This window comes from Brachypodium distachyon, chromosome 2 (assembly GCF_000005505.3).
Source record: "Brachypodium distachyon strain Bd21 chromosome 2, Brachypodium_distachyon_v3.0, whole genome shotgun sequence".
NCBI lineage: Eukaryota > Viridiplantae > Streptophyta > Magnoliopsida > Poales > Poaceae > Brachypodium > Brachypodium distachyon.
Genome location: NC_016132.3, coordinates 24,038,812 through 24,053,363, shown reverse-complemented (window position 1 = coordinate 24,053,363; position 14,552 = coordinate 24,038,812). Strand labels below are relative to the sequence as shown.

Sequence of the window (14,552 nt, the reverse complement as noted above, 5' to 3'; positions counted from 1 at the left end):
GAATTCATATTTGGGTTACTCGGATTTTGAAGGTTTAACTAATAAGATATTACTTGGAATATGGTGTAACGAACTGAAGAAATTGAAAAGGAACGGATTGAGGTGCTTTTTAGTCGTCATCACGGTGTTGCTTTTGCATATTGACATTTCTCCAAGCCTCCATAAAGAAGTTGCAACACATTACCTTTGCACGAATGGAACTAACACCTTGACCACCCATTTATCTTTGCTTAGAAAGATTGACACACCTGTATAGACTAAAACAAGTATTACAAGAAATCAGTATATTCTTTGCTTGGATACACGTCCGAAAAAAGTTACGGATCTAAAAACAAAACGATTGTTGATGAAAAAGGACACATTTGTACCGAATATTTTATCCAGATTTCCCTGCCTAATTCTAGTTAGAGTTTCCGTTATATTCTCATGGAAAATTCAAATTAGTTGTACCCCCCTTGGTAGATGTATCTTCCACTACTTGATGTGAAATTAAAGTACTTTTAGGTTTGTTCTGAGTTTAATTTTACTAAGCTTGATCAATCTTATAGAAAAATATACCCAAATTAGTATGATACTTTTGTATTTATATTATACTAGCTGAAATGCCCTTACGCTGCAATAGAGCAACAAAATAAAATGATACATTCAAAAACATGCATCAAAACCTCTCTTTGCCCTTCTTTAACGATCACCAAATATCTCTTTAAAAAATGTTTCTTCCGAAGATTGTGTCTCTATACTCTAGTCTCTCAAAATAAAACAATACACTTCCTTCTGAAAATTATATAACATCACCCGGTCAAAAAAGTTTTGAGACGGAATCACTTAATTTTTTTAGTTATCTCCACAATCTCGCTTCACCCGTTAAACACAAAGAGTTAGAAGGGGCAAAAAATTTATGTTTTGGCAGCTGGATGTTCGTTTATGAGTATAGACATTTGATTATTTTGCTGAGTATGCCTATTCTGATTTTGTTGGTTTTCTAAAGGAGCTTATCAATATTAGATTAAATCAAGCCTAATGAATAAACTGGCAGTGCACGTGTAATTTTTTTCCAATTATTTGCTCGAGTTATTCGGAGGATCTGGCTTGTGGGCAGTTCAGACGACTTGACGTCATTGGCCTCTCGGCTATCTGTCTGCTCGTAGTCCTGTCTTTGTGTGGCGGCTGGAGTCCGTCTTATATGGCCGGCAAGTATTAAATGTGGCAACTCGCCCGCGGATATCCGACCCAAATGAGTAGGATAAGGGTCGACATTTACGCCCATGGGTATACCCGATGGCTCGCCCGATTCGTCATGGGTAGGGTATGAGTATAGATTTATACCTCTGGATATCGGATGACCGGATCGCCCAGTTAATATTTTAATTAAATAAATATTATTTTGATTATATAATATGTGGACTCTTTGATTTTTTTTTAGCAAAATGTGGACTCTTTTTTGAAGGAAAAAAAAGATTTTGAAGCAAAATGTGGACTCTTTGATGCAATAAGGATTAACGGATGAACCCTGCTTTAAAAAGATAAATAAAGACCAACTGCAAAATTGGCCTAGTAGCCCATGACTTGATGACCCATCAACTTGACCTGTTTGGTCATGTCTCTCGCTCAGTCACGCTCACAGAAGAAAGGCATCGAGGCGCCTTCTTCCATCTCCCATTCTACACTCGGCCATCATCTTTCGTTCTCTCTACTATGCCCTAGACGCCGCCACCATTCTCTCCCGCAGTCTATCTCATCAGCTTTTTCTAACAATTCGCCATCTTCTCATGTAATTTAGCCCTAGGAGGAGACGGCCGTGCCTGGGAAATGAAAGAGGGGACCAGCTGTCGCCGCGCCTGGGAGACAGAGGGGACGGCCGTGGCTTCGATTCCTTGCCCGATAAGTGCCCGATCGGGTCTCATCTTCCGACTCCCGTAGTGTTTCAGTGGAGCGATCTTTTTCTAGTCAGATTCGGAGTTGTTGCCCGACTCTCATAACGATCCCGCTGGCGATGAATTCCCTCGCGGAGTTCCAGTCCAATTCGGTGCAGGTAACGGGCTAGCCGGGTTAGTAGGCCTAATATACATGCAATCTTGGGGGAGCCCATAATTTTTTTGAGAAGTTTGACAGACGACGGTGAAGGGAACGGTCCATATTTTTTAGATAGGTTTATATATAGATATAGAATATGTTGTGATATAATAAATTCCTTACATGGGCCGGGCCGTAATCCCACGTGGCGACGACCAAGTCAACGAATTCCAAAGATCGGTCAAATTGCCAACAAGGCGTAGCCATGCCAACTAAGCACCTGTCAAAGGAGTCAAAGGGTCAAGCCCCCATACCATGGTCAAAGGAGCTAGAATAGGGATAAGAAAGCTCTAGGCATGGATTTACCACTTTACCCTCACTTTCCGTCTCCCACAAGGGCAGCCACGGTCTTTGTCATGCACCCCTAGGCTATAAATACCCCATGTATCATTCACTCTCCATTGGAATAAGATCAAAGGGAAGAGGGCTAGAGCAACTCAAGGAGCCCGCTCTCGAGTGCTGGGGTCGAGCCTAGTCTCGACTCGACCTCGGGGACGCAACTTGGGAAACCTAGTTTCGAGGTTCCGGGCCGTCTAGTACGACCTCGACTCGAAGTAGAGGGATTGGGTTAGAGTCTCGAGGGTATCCCAACCTCGCTACTTGGGAAGACAAGTTCGGCCCAAGTCCGAGACGGCCCCTAGAGATCTCTCGCTATAGGCGACTTGGGAGACGAGTTCGCCCCAAGCGCTTGGCTAACGACCCCCTTGAAGCCTCTTCTAACATAGGACTAAGTCGTACCCGCAATGTCGACCGAACCTATTCAAAAAATATCGACGTGTCAACTTGTCCCAAGTGTACGGCAACCTTCGTTATAAGGCAGGCGTACACCCCGTACACCTTATCATGTTGTTTTCTAGAACAACAACAGAAAATTGATGTATTTTTATAAAAACGTAGTCAAGCTTCCTTAGCTTTGACTTAGGACAAACCAAGGCACCCTACGGTTGCCAAACTTTTTTTGTGATTTACTGTAAAAAAAACAGAGACAAAGACTGCCTAAAAAACCTAGACTAGATTATTTTGTGATTCACTGTTTAGAAACGAAGATAGCAAAACCGATTATTCTAAACAGCCAAGCAGCCAAATTAAAGACCTTATTGCTTGGCACACGGAAATACGTACGTAAACAAACTTCAGATTGGAATGTGAATAAGGCAAAATACAAACTGCCAGCATATATTTCTACCATCCTCGCCCATTGTTACGAACGCGACAAACAAGAACGAAAAACAAAGAAGAAATCACAACACAAGGACACACGGATTTAACGTGGAAAACCCTCTCAAACAACGAGAGGGAAAAACCACGGGCGCCAGCCAGCGAAACTTCGCTATATGGGAGTGTTTACAACGCCTGGAAAATTTCACGAACTCAACTCATGCAAACTCTACCCAAAACGGCGGCTTACAAGGGGTATATATAGCAGGAGCATTAGGTCAACTCAGATCCGTAACGGTCACACCGGAAGTTCCGGTTGGAGGCCGGAAGTTCCGCATATTACTCAATATCCGGAAGTTCCGCAGCAAGTTCCGCAATTTCCCGAAAAGTAACAGAGAGCATCTGGAGGTTCGGCCGGAAGTTGGGCCGGAACTTCCGGCCCCTGGGAATTTGGAACACAAACCAACAAACTCCACCTTGAGACAAATTTCTCCTTATAGCAAATTCCTCCTTGTAGCGTGAACATCAACAACTCCTGAAACAAACGAAGAAACACTTTCGGCGCCAACAACCACTAGGGGCTAAATAGTTATACCAACTAAGCTTGAGCATAGCTCAAACTTAACAATAGGAACAGGCTTTGTCATCATATCAGCAAAATTATCATGAGTGCTGATCTTGCATACTTTCAATTTACCTTGTGCAACAACGTCGCGAACAAAATGGTACTTGACATCAATGTGCTTGGTTCTCTCATGGAGCATCTGATCCTTAGTAAGGTAAATAGTACTTTGACTGTCACAAAACAGGTTAATGGAAGAAACATCTTGACAAAGCGCACCATATAAACTCTTCAACCAAACAGATTCTTTGCAAGTTTCAGCAATAGCCATATATTCTGCTTTGGTTGTAAATTGAGCAACAACTGGTTGCAGTGTTGCCTTCCAACTCACAGCACATCCACCTACCGTGAACAAATAACCTGTGAGGGATCACCTCTTATCCAAGTCGGCAGCAAAATCTGAATCCACATAGCCAGCGAGTCCCTCACTAGTCTTGCCAAACTTCAAGCAGCACCAAGATCCTTCATCTCAAATTCACTACTTAGTTGTGCCTTCAAAGTACTGATTACTTTCATGCTCTTGGCAGCAATTAACATATCATCAACATATAACAGCAAGTATGTAGGTGATCCATCAACAAATTTAATGTAGACACAACTGTCATACTAAGATCTACTAAAGCCACGTGAGATCATAAATGAATCAAACCTTTTATACCACTGTCTACGAGATTGTTTCAAACCATAAAGGGACTTCTTCAACTTACACAAAAACTTCTTTTTACCAGGAACTGAACCCTTCAGGTTGGTACATGTATATTTCCTTCTCAAGCTCTCCATGCAAAAATGCAGTCTTCACATCTAACTACTCAAGCTCAAGATCATGCATAGCAACAATACCAAAGAAAGTACGGATGGAACTATGCTTTACCACTGGAGAGAACACATCATTGTAATCAATACCTAATATTTGACTGAAACTTTTTGCCACTAACCTTGCCTTAAACCTCATAGGCTCACTAGGAGACAAATCCTCCTTTCTCTTGAAGATCCACTTGCAGCGAACGGGCTTCTTTTGTTTAGGCAAGGGCACAACATCCCATGTGCCATTCTTCTCAAGAGATTGCATCTTCTCTTGCATGGCAGACAACCACTTCACACGGTCGCCAAAAATAACTGCTTCATTATATGTGGCCGGTTCACTATCATGCTCCACCTGTTCTGCACAACTCAAAGCATAATAAACAAGATCACCATTTTCAATTAAATGTGGGCGCGGACATTTATTCCTCTTTGGGCGGTCAGCTGCAATAGACCGTGTGGGTTGTTGCAAAACAGGTGGTGAGGGTGGAACAATATCATCATTATTATCATCATTGTTTCCATCATCATTATCATGATCAACCTGAGCATCATCGTTGTCAATAATTTCATCAACGTGCTCCACTTGCATTCGTCTCTCCTCTTCAATGCGAGAGGCATCAATGGATAAAGTATCATGATACATAACTTTTTCATTAAAGACAACATTCCTGCTCGGCAAAATCTTTTTAGCTTCAGGATTCCACAACCTGAAATCTTTAACTCCAGAACCATAGCCAAGAAAAATGCACTTAACAACTCTAAACTCTAGCTTTCCATTATCAACGTGAGCATAAGCGGTGTCACCAAAAACTCTCAACTGTGAATAATCAGCAGGTTTACCAGACCATAACTCAATGTGAGTTTTCTTGTCAAGTGGAATAGAAGGTGACCTGTTTATGAGGTAGCGTGCGGTGGAAGCTGCCTCAACCCAAAAACGCTTGCCCAAACCTGCATTAGACAGCATGCAATGCCATTTTGCTGTGGAGCACGGGCAACCGTGTAGTGCCTAACCACACCATCACTACTGCAAAACTCTTCAAACTCATCAGAAACAAATTCACCACCATTATCAGTACGCAAAATTTTTACCTTACTTTAAGTTTGCTTTTCTACCATAGCTTTCCACTTCTTAAAAGCACCAAAAACATCAGACTTGTGTTTCAGAAAATAAGGCCAAACTTTTTATTGAGTAATCATCAATAATGGTAAGCATGTAATTAGCATCAACAATAGAAGTCTTACGGGAGGGTCCCCAAACATCAGTATGCACATAATCTAATATGTGTTTGGTGGTATGAACAGAAGAAATGAACTTAACCCTTTTGTGCTTACCATAAACGCAGTGCTCACAGAACTCAAGCTTACTCAAGTTGCAGCCATCGATCAGCTCTCTCTTGACCAACTCTGCCATCCCATGTTCACTTATATGCCCAAGACGCATAGGCCATAGATTCGTTTTTCAACAATCATCATAATCATTAGGTGTAACGGCAGCAGCAAAACCAGGCAAAGTGATACCTCTAAGAACATATAATTTGGCAGAATTCATATCACCTATCATGTGAATAAGAGAACCTCTAGATACCTTCAAGAGTCTACGCCCACCGGCATACTTGTACCCGTCACAATCCATGGTACTAAGCGAGATCAAATTTCTAGCCATGCTTGGTATGTACTTCACCTCTTTCAACGTGCGTGTCATGCCATCATGGGTCTTAATCTGAACAGACCCAACGCCAACAATATGATAAGGATTGTCATTGCCCACACGCACAAAATCTCCAGTCTGCACAGACTCATAAGAACTGAACCAATCCTTGTTACAACAAATATGAAAAGAACATGATTTATCAAGAATCCATTCATCATCACGGGAAGCACAAGCAGCAAGAACAGCGAGGCAATCATCCTCAGAGCTGTCAGTAGAAACGACAGCGGCCTTACCATTACCATTGAACTTGTCTTTCGGTTTGTAAGTACCGTTTCTTTTCTCCTTGTTCTGCAGTTTATAACAATCCTCAATAACATATTATTTTTCTTACAATACCTTCAGAACTTATCTTTTCTACGTGACTTTGAACGAGCTTTTCCGTCCCGGCTTTTATCTCGGTTGCCATAGTTATTGTTCCTCTGCCCGGTCCTGCCACGAACCTGCAGAGCTTCTGCCTTTGATGACGACCCATCGGTCTGCACCAGAGATTTCATCTTTTCTTTCTGTCTAAGTGCTTTTAAAACCTCATTAAGGGTTAGAGAGTCATGGCTATAAAGAATTGAATCACGGAAATTTGTATAGGAACTAGGCAACGAGCATAAGAGTAAGACGATTAAATCCTCGTCATCATACTTAACCTCCAAAGCTTGCAAGTCAGAAACTATCTCCCGAAAAACAGTTATATCAGATGTTACCGAACCACCTTCTTGCAGCTTATGGGTGAACAACTTCATCTTTACATGCATCTTGCTGGTTAAATCTTTAGACATGCAGATCGATTCCAGTTTCAGCCACAGGGCTGCTGCGGATTTCTCCTCCAACACTTCCTGCAAAATATTATTGGATAGATGAAGTTAAATCAAAGACAAAGCCTTACGATCTTTGCGTTTCTCTTCGGCAGTCCACTCCTTTTCATCCTTCTTGCCGAAGGAATCAAGCGCTTCATCCAGATCTGAAGTTTGGGCGAGAATCGCCTGCATCTTCACTTGCCACAACGAGAATCGTGTGGTGTTAGTCCAGTTGTGGGCTCTGATACCACTTGTTATGAACGCGACAAGCAAGAACGAAGAACGAAAAAGAAATCACAGCACAAGAACACACGGATTTAACGTGAAAACCCTCTCAAACAACGAGAGGGAAAACCACAGGCGCCAGCCAGCGAAACTTCACTGTATGGGAGTGTTTACAACGCCTAGGAGATTTCACGAACCCAATTCGTGTGAACTCTACCCAAAACGGCGGCTTACAAGGGGTATATATAGAAGGAGCATTAGGACAACTCAGATCCGTAACGGTCACACCGAAAGTTCCGATTGGAAGCCGAAAATTCCGCATATTCATGATTATCTGGAAGGTACACGTGAATATCCGGAAGTTCCACAGTTTCTCAAGCCGGCCCCTGCGATTTTGGAACACAAACCAACTGCCGCCATTGTATTCCTCCTACCCAAGGCGGAAATTGTTGCAGGTGGTCTGCCGGAAAAGCAGGGATGAGCTGAACCCGAGCCGCAACCCTTGCAGATCGAACTCGAGCAGGTTGTCCTCCATCATGTGTCCCCCGACCACCACCGACGTCCGCGGGGCTTTGCCGCCGTCCACCACGGCGAGGCAGAGCGCGCCGCCTTTGGTAGCCACCATCGAGTTGGCCCCGAACACCACCCACGACGCGGCCTCGCTCTGCATCACGAGCTCAACGGTCGGCACGGCGGGGCCCACGCGGGTGCTCCCCACCTTGCTCCCGTCGTAGCAGAGCCTGAACGGCGGCACGGAGGGAACCCGAGGGATCATGGCCGTCTCGGCGGCGAACGCGTCGGTGACCGCCTGGTGGATGGATGTCTCCAGCACGGTGTAAGGCGCGACCGTGCTGAGCTTGGTGCCGCCCACGCCCGTCTTCCCGTCGATGGCCAGCAGCGTGGCGTTGAGCCTCGGCACGGCGCGGCCGTTCACCTTGATGGCCGTCACTCCGATGAAGTACTCGGTCGACTTGTCCCCCTTGCCCGAGACTCCCGCCGTGCTCACGTTGTCGACGAGAAGCGGCGTGTAGATGAGCGACGATTTGGAGATTTCCACGCCGGGTTGGAACGCGTAGGGCGCGTCGCCGAAGAGGACGAAGCCCGCGCCCGAGGCTGGAGGGAGGCAGTGCGCGAACTTGCGGGGGAAGCGGAAGGTGTCGGCGAGCTGCGTCGGGAGCGCGAAGCGGGCGCGGCTGAGGGAGGCCATGCCGGCGGCGCCGGACGCGAGGCCCTTGGTGAGGAACGTGGCCCCGCAGGCGAAGAGGAACGCCGGCGCGGTGGCGAGCGGCCCGGGCGCGGGGCGGAAGGTGGTGGGCAGCGACAGCACGTCGGTGATGAGGTTCCCGCTGGTTCTGAGGCGCGTGACCGTGTTCTCCGGGAACCCCCCGCAGGTGTCGTTGAGGCAGCCTGGCGACGGCGCCCCGACGCAGCTTGTAGCGCAGGCGCTCGTCCGCGCCAGGCGGCACGGCTTGGACGCGCACGGCACGCGCGCGTAGGAAGAGGACGCGTACTGCCCGGGGTCGCAGTCCACCCAGAGCGTGGCGCCCCCGAGGTCCAGCACGGCCGTCACGGGCGCCTGTGGCGTCCGCTGGCGGAAGCCGCCGGCCACGTACTGCCCCGTCGCGTCGTCCTTCTGCACCGCCAGCACCACGGCGCTCGGGTTGCTGCTGGTGGCTGCCAGGCAGCACGAGGACGAGACGAGGAAGAAGAGGAGAGCGGTGGCGGTGGAAGCGACGAGAAGAGCCAGACGGGCCATGCTTGGACTTGGAGAGCGACGGCCGTGTGACGTGAACCAGCAGCTCGCAGCGGCGAGGATGGCTTTATAATAGCGCAGCCTTGGTCGCTGTCGAGATACAGCTTGGAGTGGGAAGCGGTGGCTTGGCGGGGCGAGAGAGACGCCGGAATGGACCGGACTCGGGAAAACTAGTCCGCATCAGCAGTCCGGTCAGCACTTACCGTATTTTAAATGGGCTGCGTTGAACGAGTCCGTGGCGTGGCAGGCATTCACGGCGCGGTTTCATGGATGGATGAGATGAGATCTAGCCAGGGAATCATCGTCCCTCCCCATGCGCTTATCAATTAGTATTATCCTGACGCGTCGACGTGTCACCAATTATAATCTGTCGCCGTCTCTGACCCAAGACTTTGTTTATTATGGGGAAATGTTTGAGGCTTCGTGCGGCCGACAAGTCGTTTTCGTGGAGAGTGGCATCGATCCAAGGTGAGGAATGGTGAAACCATGGGATGGGATGGGAGGAAGCTCGGGCTACGAAGCTGGTGTGCCGTGCTAGCAAAAGAAGGTGGGCATGCTAGCACGCGGACGCGGAACAGGGAGCATGCGCCAGCTTTTGCTAGCCCACGCCGACGACGAGACGCCGGTGGCCCGGTGGGGGAAAGTACGTAAGGGCCACGGCCCACTGAACGAATTGGACCGCGGTGCCCATGCTCGTGGGCATCTGCCCCGAATCCTAAGCTGCACAAGTTTCAATCGATCATCCTGAACATCGGGTTTGTTTTCAGAATAGAGAGAAGACCACATTGTGGAAATCTTCTATAGAAGAGAGCTTAAATAAAGAACACGTGTGGAGAACAGCCTCAAAAGGAGATCGAACAATCGTTTTGTTTCCATCATGGTTATAATGACGAATAGCAGTGTCCAAAGGGTCCCAAATGCAAATACGGAGTAAGTAAATAAGGTAGTAACATCCAAAGTTTCAAATGCAAGTAAGAGCATCTCTTGCAGGTTCTCTAAAAAGCTCCTTTCCCTAAAATAACTGTCACCGTTCCTTAAAAGTTGCAAAAAAGAGCTCCAGCCAGCTCACCGAGAGCTCGTTCCCTGCAACGAGAAAAGCTTGCGCGGGTAAAAAAACGGTCTGTTTCACTTTGTTTTCGCGCCCGGCCACCTGACCCAACCTCGTCGTGCCGCCTTCGATCTCCGCCAGCCAGCTCCGGCCGTCTTCACCGCATCCACATGCCCGAGCCCATACCCCCACTGAATCGGGCCGACGAAGCCTCAATCCCGTCCCCGAAGCCGGCTGCCTCCGCCATCGCTTCGAACGGCGCGACCATCAATTCGGTCAGCTCCGTCGTGGCCTCGTATGTGTGGATCTGCCCTCCCGGCTTCTTTTCCCGGTTCCCGGCGGCGTCCCCACGTCTGCCCCTTCGTTGCCTTCCTCTGTCTCGTGCGGGCTTGCGATCAGGGAAGAGCGGCGGAGCAGGGCGCGCGTGCTCGGGTGGCGGCCATGGGGCACGGGGGGCGCAATGCGGAGGTCAGCAGGGCCCGCGGGCGCAGGCGGCAAGCTCGGGCAACGACAACAGAGCGCGCAGGCAGGGCACGACGTCAGGGCATGCAGGCTCGGGCGGCAGCGGCCGTGGAGCGCGGTGGGCGTGGCACGAAGGTCGGCAGGGCTCGACCATCGCGGCTGGGGGCTTGTGGGCAGGGACACGGAAGCTGGAGCTCTGGCCGAGAGAGGAATGCGATTTGGGGGAAGGAGACATAGTAAGGAGAAGAGACCGATTGTGTCACTGACGGATGGACCCTATGTGTCATTGTGATGAGAAGAAAGAAATAGGGAATGGGGTTTAGGGAATCTGCTGGAGATGCTCTAAGGTACCACCACACATAAAACAAGCCGACCAACAAGGAGAAGCCCATGCAATCTGCTGCTCCACTTCAGAAGGTAACTGACTGTATGCATTCAAGCATGAGCCTGGAAAGTTCAGGAGACCATGAAAATGACAGGCACTATAGATATAACAGAAGTTTAATTAATGGCCATGAAATGAGCAGTGCTATTACTGAATATCGAATGGATCTAAGCTGGCTACATAATCTCAAGAACATTAATGTTTTCAACTTTCATAAAGATCCAATGATGCACATTAAAATGTTCTCAACATTCATAAAGATCGAATGACGCAGATTAACAGATGCTAAATCATAACCATGTTCTTGTAGGAGCACGCGGAAGGCCGAGCTTGGAGCCCTAAAATCAGGTCAAACATTAATTTAGAGACCAGGATGCTACTAAGACATCTGCTAATGTCTTATGCTGAATTTTTGGAGGCTATCCACTCTTTTGGTGATCTGGAGCAAGTCAAGAGGAGTTTAGTGTTGTGTGTCTGTTAAGGTTTGCTGGTACTCCAGTTTTTTCCAGAGCTTATTTCCTCATGCAGTTAATGCAATGCAACCTGAAGGAAATTGATTCACCTTATCTCCACTATGACTATCCATCCATCATCAAGAGCAAGGTCATTTGTCGAAAATAGAGACGTCGCTCTAGAATAGACATTTCTACATATGTAATACTATACATGAACATATTAACGTTTTAAACCAGAAAGCAAGCTCATCCACTCACATAAACAAGTTCAGACACAGAACGACAAGCTTGCACTTGCAAATGACCTTAGTAGCCTAGTAGGCCTACAAACAAATGTCTGTTATTTCTAGCACATTAGCATTGAACATCTAGGGAGATAAGAAGTAAGAACTGGAAGTTTTCTACGCTGGACAAAGTGACGATTTCAGATGAGTAGTATAAGATTACGACTAAAGTAAAAATAAATCAACACTGAGTCCATCTCGTGTAACATTTCTAACTCAAAATGTATCAGAATAGTCGATCTAAAAATCATAAACAATTAAACGAACCAGTTGAACATACCAGATCAAGGAACTTCAAGAACAGCACGCCATCTTCAATGTTTCTAGAGCTTAATAGGCCACAACATGCAAAATGGTTGCCAATAAATTATAAATGTAGAAGATAGTGAACCTGGGCTAACAAAGGCACAAAATTATCCTCTGAAGCAGTGTTAGAATCACTGATCATGCCTTGACTTCAAACATTGGCACTGAGCATAAACATAATCTATAGCTATAGCATTCTAGACGACCCTGGCCTATTGGACATATATCAACTGTGATACCTGAATCCTTCAAATTTGATCTTATCCTCGTACGGCCTATTGGACATATCAACTGTGATATCCAAATCCTTCAAATTTGATCTTACCCTCATAAGCCTTAACAACATCTGGCACATCATCAGCATACCTCGATACAAACCTGGCCGAGAAAGCCCTGGAACTGCCTAGCAACGCTGGAAGCAAATTGATATCTCTCTGAATCTTCCCCTCCTTCATCAACACACTCAGCACGGCACACCTTGGCAGGATGCACTTTTCCATGCTATATGCTAGAGTCACAGCCCTCTCCACTATATCACTTATTTCAAGCTTCAGCTCGTCCACAAAGAACCGGACCTTCTTTTTTATAGTCTCATCGGCAGAAAGCAATATTGTTGGTTGCGTCTTGAAGGCCTTGATCACCTCACCCTCCGACAGCCCTAAACTCTTGTACAAGGCTAACTTCCGCAGCCATGTCTCCCTCTTAACGCTGCTCATTACACGGAAGCAGTAGAGAAAGCGCGAGTCCTCTACGCACATATCGATCGCCTTGAGGTCCTGGAAGATTTGAATGATGCGGTCCGGCGAAAGCATGAGCACACCCATATGGATGACAAGAAGTTTCGAGATGGCCGCATCTGGGAGGCCGCAGCGGCGTAGTGCTTCCACTGCGGGGCGCATGTTGTTTTCGGGGTCCACCATGAGGGCGCGGGGACAGCGGGAGAAGCCGAGGCGGATGAGGTCGTCGCTGGCGATGATGCCGCGGAGGAACTGGATGCAAGGGACGATGTGCTTGTCGAGGCTGCGCGCAAGGACGAAGGGCGCGGTGGCGAGCTTGCCGGGTTCGAAGCCAAGGGCGGCAAAGAAGTCGAGCTTGGGGCGGATGATCCGTTCGGGATCGGCGTTGAGGATCATCGAGTAGCTGCGGGCCATTCGGACGATGTCCGCATCGGTGAAGCCGTAGCTGCGGAGGAGGGCGCGGGCAGCGTCGGCCTTTTCAGGGGACCGGATGCGGAAGTTGCGGGCTGTGGTGAGCGTGGCGGCGTCGGCGGTGGAGAAGCCGCACGAAACGAGGTAGGAGGCTGTGGCGGCGGCGGAGCAGAGCGCGGAGTTGGGGGCACCGGCGACGGCGGTTGATGAGTAGCTGCGGGCGAGAGGGATGGCGTCAGGGATGGACTGGAAGAGGCTTGTGCCGTCGCCGGGGATTTGGCGGATGAGGAAGACGAGCCGCCGCCGGCAGATGGAGGGGAACATGGTGGATGGTGGACTGCGGACTGAGGGGCCTCCTTGAGTGTGGAGACTGGAGGCCTATTCATCGACGGTTTGCATGGGCTTGAGGCGAAACACAGCCCACTGCCCACCCCGGAAATCAAACGGGTTCGGGCCAGAATCGCCGTCGGTGACTCTCGGTGGACCTTGCGGCTTGCGAGACCATCGAAACGGCAGGCCTCAATTTGGCGCACAGCCGGAGGGCGGCGAGCGCGGCGGCGATGTTAAGCTGGCAACAACACACTGCACACGACAGCGATTGGGCGCTCGAGGCTGGACGTGTGGCGCAGCCTCCGCTTCCTTCACCGTCCACAATGCTTGGTTGGACATTGATATCATCTTCTTGGACCGCAATTTGTCGCGGCCACAGGATCTCTCAACACAACACAAACTCACCCCCGTGTCGGGCCCTAAGCCCCCTCCCTTCCCCGCATCGCTGTCGCCGGAGGCGTGCCCGGCGACCAGGGAAGGTGGCGGCAGGGTGGTTTTTCTCCTTCTCTGCTGGCGCGAGGGGACGGCTGTTCCGCGGGGCCTATGAGCGTGGCAGCGGTAGAGCGGGCCCGATCTAGGCTCGACTTGGGCGTATCTGCGAGGTGGCGTGGATCTGCGGGCTGGAGGCTGCGGCTTTGGCGTGGGAGTGGCCGGCGCTGCCGGCGCGCGGTGGTGAGGGGCCGGCAGTGGACGGGCCCGATTTGGGCCTGAGGGCCGTGGGAGGTCTTCTAGTTCAACGGATGCTCTGTCATGGGGGACTCGGTGCATGGGGCGGTGGTGGTTTGGGCCGTGTGGTGCCGACGGTTGGGCCACACGGTGTTTCGGTGGCCTCTCTCCGGTCCTTAGGCTCGCCGGAAGCCGCTGCTCCTTTCTGCGCTGTGTGCATGGGGCTGCGGGTGAAAACCCTGCACCGTTCTTGGTGCCGGCGACGATGGCGTCCTCGGACGTCACTTCTTTCTTGAAGACGTCGTCGTGCAACCCTATTACATCCCACCTAATG

At 49.1% G+C, this 14,552-nt stretch overlaps 2 protein-coding genes and 1 long non-coding RNA gene across 3 annotated transcripts; 1 reads left to right on the top strand and 2 right to left on the bottom strand.

Moving 5' to 3' along the window:
- Nucleotides 1-7,625: 7,625 nt before the first annotated feature.
- LOC100843262 (basic 7S globulin) lies at nt 7,626-9,332 on the bottom strand. Its single transcript, XM_003568431.4, has one exon. It carries the CDS (start codon nt 9,135-9,137, stop codon nt 7,812-7,814), a length of 1,326 nt encoding a protein of 441 aa, XP_003568479.1. The 5' UTR covers nt 9,138-9,332; the 3' UTR covers nt 7,626-7,811.
- A 1,367-nt stretch (nt 9,333-10,699) lies between these two features.
- LOC112270949 lies at nt 10,700-11,542 on the top strand. The gene is made up of 2 exons (XR_002963639.1): nt 10,700-11,061; nt 11,340-11,542. It is a non-coding gene; the product is annotated as an uncharacterized LOC112270949 (long non-coding RNA).
- A 478-nt stretch (nt 11,543-12,020) lies between these two features.
- LOC100821303 (transcription termination factor MTERF8, chloroplastic) lies at nt 12,021-13,780 on the bottom strand. Its single transcript, XM_003568445.4, has one exon. The coding sequence runs from the start codon at nt 13,544-13,546 to the stop codon at nt 12,362-12,364; it is 1,185 nt and encodes a 394-aa protein (XP_003568493.1). The 5' UTR covers nt 13,547-13,780; the 3' UTR covers nt 12,021-12,361.
- Nucleotides 13,781-14,552: the final 772 nt, after the last annotated feature.